The 11,852-nt window shown below is 33.9% G+C and overlaps 1 protein-coding gene across 1 annotated transcript in view; it reads right to left on the bottom strand.

Annotated features, from left to right (window-relative positions):
- LOC137646883 (juvenile hormone esterase-like) overlaps positions 1–10,894 on the bottom strand; it is a 15,840-nt gene extending 4,946 nt beyond the window's left edge. The window contains exons 1-8 of the mRNA XM_068379986.1: positions 10,693–10,894; positions 10,143–10,307; positions 9,124–9,289; positions 7,907–8,092; positions 7,133–7,326; positions 5,308–5,458; positions 3,084–3,265; positions 1,088–1,229 (exon numbers count right to left, since the gene is read on the bottom strand). Coding sequence (XP_068236087.1) covers positions 1,088–1,229; positions 3,084–3,265; positions 5,308–5,458; positions 7,133–7,326; positions 7,907–8,092; positions 9,124–9,289; positions 10,143–10,307; positions 10,693–10,893 — 1,387 coding nt within the window. The 5' untranslated portion in view covers position 10,894. The remainder of the gene's footprint in view (positions 1–1,087; positions 1,230–3,083; positions 3,266–5,307; positions 5,459–7,132; positions 7,327–7,906; positions 8,093–9,123; positions 9,290–10,142; positions 10,308–10,692) is intronic.
- Positions 10,895–11,852: the final 958 nt, after the last annotated feature.

The following is an 11,852-nucleotide window of genomic DNA, read 5'->3' as shown; positions in this document are numbered from 1 at the left end:
GATGTAGTAGTAAATATATCAACATTATGACTACGAGAATGTAGTAGTAAATATATCAACATTATGACTACGAGGATGTAATAGTAAAGATATCAACATTATGACTTCGAGGAAGTTTATTCATAAGCAAAGAGTTTCATTTCTTGTCAGAAATTCTTATTTATGATATACTTTGAAGGAATTTTGATATTCGATAATATTATCATTGCGTTACTAAGAATAGATGATGACAGCTAAGGAATAATTTGTCACATATTCGAAAATTGTTAGACTTCCAGAAATTGTTTTCGGTATTCATGAGACCCTTTTCCCATTAATCTATAGGCATATCAGCTGGAGAGGAAAAAAGGATTGTCCTCAGGCAGAATAAATTTGACTTGAATTTATGGAAAATGCGTAATTTTCTCTGAAAAAGCCACAATAAGTACGTGTGATACAAATTTCTTCTAATTGGACAGAGAGAGAGAGAGAGAGAGAGAGAGAGAGAGAGAGAGAGAGAGAGAGAGAGAGAGAGAGAGAGAGAGAGAGAGAGTATCGGTTTACTGTGTACAGGCCATCTACCACTTGGAAACCACTTTTAAATTCGTGACCAACATTTCAGTTTGCATGGAATAATAGGATCTCGATTTGAAAAAAAAAAATAAATAAAAAAAAAATAAATAAATAAAATCTGAAGCAAAACGGGGACCTGCCTGTCCTGAATATCAAAATAAATTCATTACTGACATAGATGAAAGCAAAAATATGCAGAGAAATAGAGAACAACCGTTACGAAGTACAGTATATCAAAAACATTAATAGAAAATTTAACAACAAACACGCACACACCCACACACACACACACCCATACACCCACACACACACACACATATACTGTATATATATATATATATATATATATATATATATATATATATATATATATATATATATATATATATATATGTGTGTGTGTGTGTGTGTGTGTGTATACGTATATATATATATATATATATATATATATATATATATATATATATATATATATATATATATATATATATATATATATATACATGTGTGTGTGTGTGTAAGATGTTTGACTTACAGTGGGTGCCAAATTCCGGGGTCCCCAAAAGCCAGGGTCCTCGGTGCGTAAATTCGTACTGGAAGGTCTGAGTACCATCATCAACGGCGTGGAGAAAGGTTGTCATGTCATGACCTATGTTAAACAAGGTGTCACCAAACATCTGTAAAAATGACAGTTGTTCCTGTGAAGATCTGCGTTCCATTTTCTTTATAAATTGTTCTTATTATAAAAGTAAGTGTTATAAAAACCATTGTTATTATTACCATTAGTAGCCAAGCTACAACCCTACAGTCCATTTCTTTTAGCGATGCATATTTGCACCGACTCGCAGCGGTGCCCTTTTAGCTCGGAAAAGTTTCCGGATCGCTGATTGGTTGGACAAGATAATTCTAACCAATCAGCGATCACGAAACTTTTCCGAGCTAAAAGGGCACCGCTGCGAGTCGGTGCAAATATGCATCGCTAAAAGAAATGGACTATAGTTGAAAAAGCAAGATGCTATTAGCCCAAGGGCTCCAACAGGGAAAAATAGCCCAGTGAGGAAAGGAAATAAGGAAATAGATAAATGATGAGAACAAATTAACAATAAATCATTCTAAAAACAATTACAACATTAAAACAGATATGTCATTTATAAATATTAAAAAGACTTATGTCAGCCTGTTCAAATTGTATTTGGTTTATAGTTGTTTTAGAGCTTATGAAACTTAACAAGTAACCCCTTTTACCCCCAAAGGACGTACTGGTACGTTTCACAAAACTCATCCCTTTACCCCCATGGACGTACCGGTAAGTCCTTGCAAGAAAATGCTATTTAAATTTTTTTTTCATATTTTTGATAATTATTTGAAAAACTTCAGGCATTTTCCAAGAGAATGAGACCAACCTGACTTCTCTATGACCAAAACTAAGGCTGTTAGAGCAATTTAAAAAAAAAAAAATATACTGCAAAATGTTCTTGAATAAAAAATAACCCTTGGGGGTTAAGGGTTGGAAATTTCCAAATAGCCTGGGGGTAAAAGGAGTAGCTAGTGATTTTTCACTTTGTATGGCATGTTGCTCTTCTGGAATGTCTGTCCAACGGCCTGGATGTCGGTAGTATGGAAAACTAATGGACACATTTTCAAACAGTTTTTTTAAGGCAGCTGAGCTTGTGCGAAGGATCTTCATCGCACTATACTCAATTTATTTTAATGAGGCGCATTTGCACCGGCTTGCAGCGGTGCCCTTTTTAGCTCGGAAAAGTTTCCGGATCGCTGATTGGTTAGAATTATCTTGTCCAACCAATCACGGATCAGGAAACTTTTCCGAGCTAAAAGGGCACTCCTGCGAGTCGGTGTAAATATACCTCACTAAAAAAAATAGACTATAGAATTTGGTGAAAATCTGGGACAACTACGGCTTCAGAAGTGACGAAATGAACCAATTGTATAGTTTTATGATTTTATGGCTATTTCTAAGATCAGTTATCACTATGTACCATTGTTTGTCTATTTCAACCTTGTTATTAGACATAGAAGCAAGAATTTCAAATTGTTTTGTGGACTAAGTTGTATCAGCTAAATATTCTTTTCGCTCCACCCCTCCACCAGAAAAATACTTTCGTAGAAAAGTTTGGGATCATCTCATCAATTCCAAAATTAGGTAATCGAAAACGTTAGAAATGATTCAAATGTAGATATCAAATTCTGATATCAAGTTCTCTCAACTATAGTCCATTTCTTTTATCGAGGCAGATTTGCACCGACTCGCAGCGGTGCCCTTTTAGCTCGGAAAATTTCCTGATCGCTGATTGGTTAGAATTATCTCGTCCAACCAATCAGCGGTCAGGAAACTTTTCCGAGCTAAAAGTTTCCTGATCACTGATTGGTTAGAATTATCTCGTCCAAACAATCAGCGATCAGGAAACTTTTCCGAGTTAAAAGGGCACCGCTGCGAGTCGGTGCAAATCTGCATCACTAAAAGAAATTGACTATACAAATAACATTTGAAAAATAAATACCAGTTTTGATACCTGTGTAACATTGTCTGCGTATGGAGGATCCAAGTTGAGCCCTCCCAGATAGAACTCTAGAATCTTATATGCGATCGCCGGTGTATTACCATCGAATGGGTTTAGACCCAAAGTTAAGGGACCGATGAACGTGAATTTGTTCTTCAATTCTTCGAGTAGGTGGCTTTGGGTGTTGTACATTGCTGAAATACAAAGATATTTTGTTAGCTGACATTAACCCTTTTACCCCCAAAGGACGTACTGGTACGTTTCACAAAACTCATCCCTTTACCCTCATGGACATACCGGTACGTCCTTGCGAAAAAAAGCAATGAAGATATTTTTTTTTCATATTTTTGATAATTTTTTGAGAAAATTCAGGCATTTTCCAAGAGAATGAGACCAACCTGACCTCTCTATGACAAAAAGTAAGGCTTTTAGAGCAATTTAAAAAATATATACTGCAAAATGTGCTGGGGAAAAAATAACCCCTTGGGGGTTAAGGGTTGGAAATTTCCAAAGAGCCTGGGGGGTAAAATGGTTAATATGTGCTTCTGTAAAACAAAACCAAAATGAACCAAAATATCTAAAAGAATGCCTGAATAAACTAGAACTAGGAACAAATGTTAACACAAGACACATGAGTGACAAACATAGGCTATCTGAACCAAGAACAAATAGTAAATTTGGTGAAAGGGCTTTTAGCTACTTTGCGCCTAGACATTATAATAAACTGCCAACTGAAATGAAGGACCTAAAGGGAGCAATTGAATTTAAGAAGAAACTAAAGACATTACTTTTCACAAGATCATATGATTTGGAAGATGCTACAATCAAAGAATTGTATAAGTTATAATGAAAATGTTTCGTTAGATGATTAATATGGACCCGCCCGAGAAGTAGTTCACTCGACTTCAGTGGAGGGTTGGATTTAAACCCAAAACATTAAAAAAATAAACAAAAAATGAGTAAATCAGTTAGGTACCGAGAGAAGCATGAGCTGAAAGAAAGACAGATAATTAATTGAAGGGCAACATAGTATCCTATATGGAAGTAATAAGTTGATATCAAAGCAAAGAGATAACTTATTATAATGAGTTGATTCATTTGTAAATTGTGTAAGAGATTTTCAGACCGCATTTCTGCAAACATTTTAAAGGTTAAAGGTGTCTGGTTTCAGTTCCAGTTCCATCAGAATAGATGCTCACCAGAACGTCAGCCGGGCAAGCCCAACCCCCACTGTGGTGCCCTACCACAGCAGTAGCATCCCAAGTAAACAGCTTAAACTTATGACCAAAGATTTGCGGAATTCACGTGATAGAGATGAACTTCATCAACGCAATGACATCTCTTTTGGAGATTTGTCTTCTATTCTTTTAGCCCAGTGGTTCCCAAACTATCTTACCTGACGCCCCCACTCCTCTCTTTGTTTATATGAAATGATTCTTACATTTATTTCTTAGCATTGTGCAGGAAAACAGATTTCTGTTTGTATTACATTTCAATAATGAAATCCACTTAAACAAATAATAGTACATTCCAGTAACTAAAAACGAAACATTTGGTTCAAAGTGAGCGAAAAAAAGTTTGAACATAAGCAAATTGGCAAAATTGAGTTGCAATTTTAAGAATAGATCATTTGAAAACATGGCATATAATATTTGGAAATAGTTATGATACTAAGGCACAATTTCTGGTCAAATTTAGTGAGATGAATGCATTTATGTAATGACAGATATTTGTTCTTTTAATAATTCTATTGTTCTATTAAACACGTAATTTCGAGCAGATGACTTCACGCCCCCCCCCTTGTATCGTCCTCACGCCCCCCTAGTGGGGCGCGCCCCCCAGTTTGGGAACCACTGTAGCCCACTCAAAATAGGAGTACGAATGATCCAAGTAAGTGGCAATGCTTACGTGAAACATCAAATATTTATCAAAACAGAACCTACTGAACCCATTTGATGTCAAGAATAGCAAAAATGTGGCAGCTTTCAAGAAAAACCTGAAGACTTATCTTTTTAGAAAGTGTTATAATAGTGACCTGAAAACTATTAAGCCTGAATACAAATTCTAGCAAAATAACTGATAAGATACAGAGCAAAATATTAACTGGAAAGAAATTATTTTCACACACCAAGGCCCGCCTAAACAGACTTTTAGTGTCTGATGGAGGGCGAGAAATAAATCCGTAAAAGTAAAAGTAAAAGTAAGAAAAGGAAAATGACACATTGGATGTCCTTACGTAGCGTGAAAAGGGCTCCTTCGTTTGCAGTGATCCCAGAGATGACGTTGACCTTATTGTACCGCCCCTCCTTCAGGAGCCGCAGCGGATGGTCGGGAATAAAGTCTCCATCGATTCTAGGAGCGGCGAAAAAGGGAATGAGAAACCATATCTGGAACATCAAAGGTTAATATGAGAAACCATATCTGGAACATCAAAGGTTAATATGAGAAACCATATCTGGAACATCAAAGGTTAATATGAGAAACCATATCTGGAACATCAAAGGTTAATATGCATCAGTAATTATAAATACATATTCACTCGTCTGTAAAGCTGTATCTTATAATTCTTATTACAGAATCTAAGACTCACTTGGTAGACACAATTCAGTTTTTTTTTTTTTTTTTTTTTCTTTTTTTTTTTTCTCACCTTATCACGATTAGCTCTCGCAATTGTTTCTTCCAATATTTTTTTTCAGTTTCTGTTACTTTCCCCTTTTGAAACTGATTTTTTTTTTGCCCCGTTTGAAGTTAATAGACACAATTCAGTGTTTTTTTTTTTTTTTTTTTTGGTATTGTCTCTCATCTTATCACGATTAGCTCTCGCAATCGTTTCTTCCAATATTTCTTTTTCCAGGTCCTGTTACTTTTCCCTTTTGAAACGATGGCTATGTTTTTTTTTTTTCAAAATTCAGTTTTTTCTTGGTATTGTCTCTCATCTTATCACGATTAGCTCTCGCAATCGTTCCTTCCAATATTTTTTTTCCAGGTTCTGTCACTATCCCCTTTTGAAACGATGGTTTTTTTTTTTTTTTTTTTTTTTTTTTTTTCTTTTTTTTTTTTTTTTTTTTTTTTTAGCCCCGTTTGAAGTTAGAACCTCTTATTTCTCTGACCATATTTTGGTATTTAATGATCCATTTTCATGTAACTCATATAAAAACGTTGCAACTATATCATGTTTCCTCAATATTTTCAGTTAATAAGGCAAATATGACAACTGAGTTAGATTTCTTTATTATGACATTCATTCCCTTTTTATACAAATACTCCTACAATCTAATTATCCTTAATTAAAGTTCCAGATCTTATTTGCTAATGGACTACACCTCTTGTGATCCTTTTATGCCTGTAAATTAAGTTCATTATTATATTTTCAAATTGCTATGGCATAATAGGTAAGTAATCATGGTTTTACGCACATCAATAATAATAATAATAATAATAATAATATTTAAAATAATAATAATAATAATAATAATAATAATAATAATGATATTAATAATAATAATAATAATGAAAATAATAATAATAATAATAATAATAATAATAATAATAATAATAATAATAATAATAATAATAATAATGATGATGATGATAATAATAATAATAATGAAAATAATAATTATAATAATAATAATAATAAAAGTAATAATTATAATAATAATGATGATGATGATAATAATAATAATAACGAAAATAATAATTATAATAATAATAATAATAAAAGTAATAATTATAATAATAATGATGATGATGATAATAATAATAATAATGAAAATAATAATTATAATAATAATAATAATAAAAGTAATAATTATAATAATAATGATGATGATGATAATAATAATAGTAATAATAATTATAATAATAATAATAATAATAACAATAATAATAATAATAATAATAAAAATAATAATAATAATAATACGTGTTCCTTTCTGCAAGTGGTTTAATCCTCATTATCGCTGGAATGATAAATTCTAGATCTAAATAGAAAAGTTCAAATTGCTGAAGGACTGAAATAGGAGAAAGAAAGACAACATCAATTGTCAATTAAAACTTACAAATAGTTGTTGAGATGTAAGCGTTATCTTGCGAGGATCGATAGACTGCATGCAATTCAGAAACATTTGGCTACCTTGTTCTAAATTGCAGCCCACAAGAGATCCTACATCCGCTGCAATTCTTTTGTGCTGAGGATTTAAGGCCCACGGAACCAGCGCTGATCCTGATTGAAGTATAGCCCCGCTGAACAGTCCTAAAGAGAAAATTCTTTAAAATTCTAAACATCTTTACTATCCTGAGTCCAATGGGGAGTACCGAAATTATTTATTCATAGAACAATTTATTTCTATAATTTCATTATTTATTCATAGAACATTTTTTTTTTTATAATTTCATGAAATCTTCAAGATAATGCTTTTGTGCCACTGAACATTAAAACGGAACTTTTAACTAATGGAAATGAAGAAAAGGGAGAATAAGGATGAATAAGAAGCACAAAATATTCCTCCAAAGGGGTGACTAGAGAAGCTTTGAGCTACAACAACCATACGACGAAGACCCAAAGAAAATAGTAGGATTATTTTTATTTAGTGAAACAAATATAGAAAAGAAAAAAGAAGTATTAAACCTAATGTGAAGAAAAGGCAAAACAGTACAAGAAGATAAGCGTTAGAGGCGCCGTTGTAAAGGCTATGCCTCACCCCAGAACCTGAACCTGAACCTGAAGCTTCATATCGTCTCTAGGTTTAGGGGAGTACCATCTGTTCACTTCAGAGGCTAAAAGCATTCTCAATTAATATCAGTTCTTTTGACTAATATACTTGTTTCTTTACCTCTGGCTTTTGGAGAAAGTAACTGGAAGTGAGCAGACGCTGCACCAGCACTATGGCCAAAGATGGTGACTCGTTTAGGATCTCCCCCAAAGTTGTGTATGTTCCTCTGCACCCAGTGAAGGGCAAGCGTCTGATCTTTCAAACCATAGTTCCCAGGTAGCACAGAATCTTCCGTTGATAGAAACCCTAAGAATAATAAGAACGTATTGTTAAAATGTCTGAAGGTACTCAAATATGGAAAGTGTTTTACATGAAATTTGGTGAGAGGGCTTTTAGCTACTAAGCGCCTAGACATTATAATAAACTGCCAACTGAAATGAAGGACCTAAAGGGAGCAATTGAATTTAAGAAGAAACTAAAGACATTACTTTTCACAAAAACCCTAAGAATAATAAGAACGTATTGTTAAAATGTCTGAAGGTACTCAAATATGGAAAGTGTTTTACATGAAATTCGGTGAAAGGGCTTTTAGCTACTATGCGCCTAGACATTATAATAAACTGCCAACTGAAATGAAGGACCTAAAGGGAGCAATTGAGTTTAAGAAGAAACTAAAAACATTACTTTTCACAAGATCATATGATTTGGAAGATGCTACAATCAAAGAATTGTATAAGTTATAATGAAAATGTTTCGTTAGATGATTAATATGGACCCGCCCGAGAAGTAGTTCACTCGACTTCAGTGGAGGGTTGGATTTAAACCCAAAACAAGTAAAACAGAAATCATATTTTGCTATACTTCCGAAGTAAACTTACTCCGCACAATAAGGGGTAAGTAGTAACTTATGGAAATCTTTACTTCATGGACATAGGAATGTCATTGTTTGTGAACTGCTCTATCACCAGGCAATGAGAAGAAGTATTGAAGTGGTGCCCATTAAGTTAAGATTATAATGCATCAAGCATTAATGACAACAGTTTTCTCTATATTTTATCATCATTCAAATTTCAAGCACAACATTGATTAAAAAATTTGAAATAAATTCCATAGCTTAGAATTTAATACAAGTGAAAAATGTTTAATAAAAGAAGAATGCATCTGGGACTCTTACCTAAAAATCCTAGTCTGTATTGCAAAACAACTAGAACAATATCTCTGCTGAGAAGAATGTAAAGAGGGAGTTCGATTAAAAAAATTGAAATAAATTCTATAGCTTAGAATTTAATACAAGTGAAAAATTTCTAATAAAAGAAGAATGCATGTGGGACTTTTACCTAGAAATCCTAGTCTGTATTGCAAAACGACTAGAACAATATCTCTGCTGAGAAGAATGTAAGGAGGGAGTTCTTCAGCATCTCCTGAGAAGAATGCTCCACCGTGGATGTACACCATTACTGGCAAACCTTGACTTCCTTGGGACATTCTGATACCAGCAGCAGCCTGTGAACAGTCCGTCTTTTCATTTTTATAGAAATAAGTCAAAGATTTAACTATTAGCATCATTGTAATGATAGACGATAATAAGCTTCAAAGTGATATCAATGGTAGAAACGCGTAGGCCTAGGCATCAAATTAATCTATTGAAACAACACAATTAAATTAAGTTTCTTTAAGGAATCTGAAGATATGATAATAAGCTTCAAAGTGATATCAATGGTAGAAACACGTAGGCCTAGACATCAAATTAATCTATTGAAACAACACAATAGATGAAATGAAGTTTCTTTAAGGAATCTGAAGATATGCTAATAAGCTTCAAAGTGATATCAATGGTAGACACGCGTAGGCCTAGACATCAAATTAATCTATTGAAACAACACAATAGATGAAATGAAGTTTCTTTAAGGAATCTGAAGATATGATTTTACCTTTGGTAGACATCAAATTAATCTATTGAAACAACACAATAGATGAATTGTAGTTTGTTTGAGGAATCTGAAGATATGATTTTACCTTTAGTAGACATCAAATTAATCTATTGAAACAACACAATAGATGAATTGTAGTTTCTTTGAGGAATCTGAAGATATGATTTTACCTTTAGTAGACATCAAATTAATCTATTGAAACAACACAATAGATGAAATGAAATTTCTTTAAGGAATCTGAAGATATGATTTTACCTTTGGTAGACATCAAATTAATCTATCGAAACAACACAATAGATGAATTTGAGTTTGTTTGAGGAATCTGAAGATATGATTTTACCTTTAGTAGACATCAAATTAATCTATTGAAACAACACAATAGATGAATTGTAGTTTCTTTGAGGAATCTGAAGATATGATTTTACCTTTGGCTTAAACACGTTCAAGTAAAGGCAGTCTTCATTTCCAGGCAACTGGTGGGCTGCGAACCTTTTGCCAAGAAACAAATCCAGAAACGGGATATTGACACATGGCGACGCTTTCTTAGACCCATCTCTCACACCTGACCAGCTCCTGGCCTTAACTGGGTCCTGTGATGTTGAAGTAAGAACAATGGAAAGATGATAGACTGAAATGTTCGTTTGAATGATTTTATTTTTTTGTTATTATTCATGAACGTAATGGCAATGATAGTTTCGGTATTGTCCTGATGCTACACACTTGAAAACTATAATAAAGATATTTCGATAAATTTAAAACAGAATATTGAATATATCAGTGTCTGCGTAAGTACATACATACATACATATACCAAGGCACTTCCTCCAATTTTGGGGGGTTGCCGACATCAACAAATGAACAAAAACAAAAAAGGGGACCTCTACTCTCTACGTTCCTCCCAGTCTGTGTAAGTACAAGCACAAAACCCATAAAAAAACTGAGTAACATGTTAAGAACGAAAGATGACAAACTTGCCTTAAACCTAAGTTCTCCTACAGGTGGTTCTGCATAAGGAATACCGTAGAAGGAGCAGAAGGAGTTCCCATTGATTGCTTGTTCTGTTATTCCTCTGATCATTCCCCCTTCTGTAGTGACTATGGGAGACTCCACCATTGCAAATGCATTCTCGCGTAAACTGGCGATGATTGCAACGCAGAGGAGCTGTTGCAACCACATCCTGAAACTGGTGTCAGATAAAGATTTTAGATGTTTACATAAAGGGATTTTGACAAAGGAAAAATCTATTTCTGGGGAGATACCTGTGACGCCCGGTGAAAAGAGTCCTTCCTTACACTTTTCTGATATAAATACTTCCAAATATACCAGAGAAATTTAAAGTATGGAATGCAGAGGTTACTACCCTCGCGCGAACACCCTGTGGGTGTCGTTTATAAAGCAGGGGCGTGTGAAAACCACTATTCACAGGCTGTCTCCCATTTAGGTAATTCCTTCATCAAAGGGGAGGGCCGTAACAGAGGCCCTGTCTACTTTACCTGAACTATAATTGATGTTTTAGGCCGGGTTGTAAGTCATGCGACCACCACACTCGCCTTTTGGCCACAAAATTAAATGTTTGGGTTAGATGTCCAGTTGGCTTCATTTGTTAGTTGAATCAGTAGAACTTCAAAAGTTCAAAGTTGGAGCAAATGCTTTTTTGTTGACCGGGCGGACATGAGTCTTTTTATAGTTTATATATGACATATCTGTTTTTGACGTTGTTAATAGTTTATATGTGACATATCTGTTTTGACGTTGTTGCCTTTTTTAGAATGATTTATTGTTAATTTATTCTCTTCATTTATTTACTTCCTTATTTCCTTTCCTCACTGGGCTATTTTTCCCTATTGGGGCCCCTGGGCTTATAGCATCTTGCTTTTCCAACTAGGGTTGTAGCTTGGATAGTAATAATAACAATATTAATACCGGTACACTTCACGGGAAGCTGTACATTGTGGTACGGAAACTGTTAGCAACACTGTCTGTAAAAAAAACAGTCCCTGAGCCTACAGACACATGATCATAAACGTTTTTATTATTTCCAAGAAATGTATATTAATATATTATTTGCTGAACATCACTTCGCAAAATGAATAAGAATGTTTTTATTAGGTATTTACAAACTCAGCGATTTTGTT

The sequence above is a fragment of the Palaemon carinicauda genome, chromosome 1 (genome assembly GCF_036898095.1).
Source record: "Palaemon carinicauda isolate YSFRI2023 chromosome 1, ASM3689809v2, whole genome shotgun sequence".
Classification (NCBI taxonomy): Eukaryota; Metazoa; Arthropoda; class Malacostraca; order Decapoda; family Palaemonidae; genus Palaemon; species Palaemon carinicauda.
The sequence above is the reverse complement of the archived record's forward strand: the minus strand, read 5'-3'. Positions and strand labels throughout refer to the sequence as shown.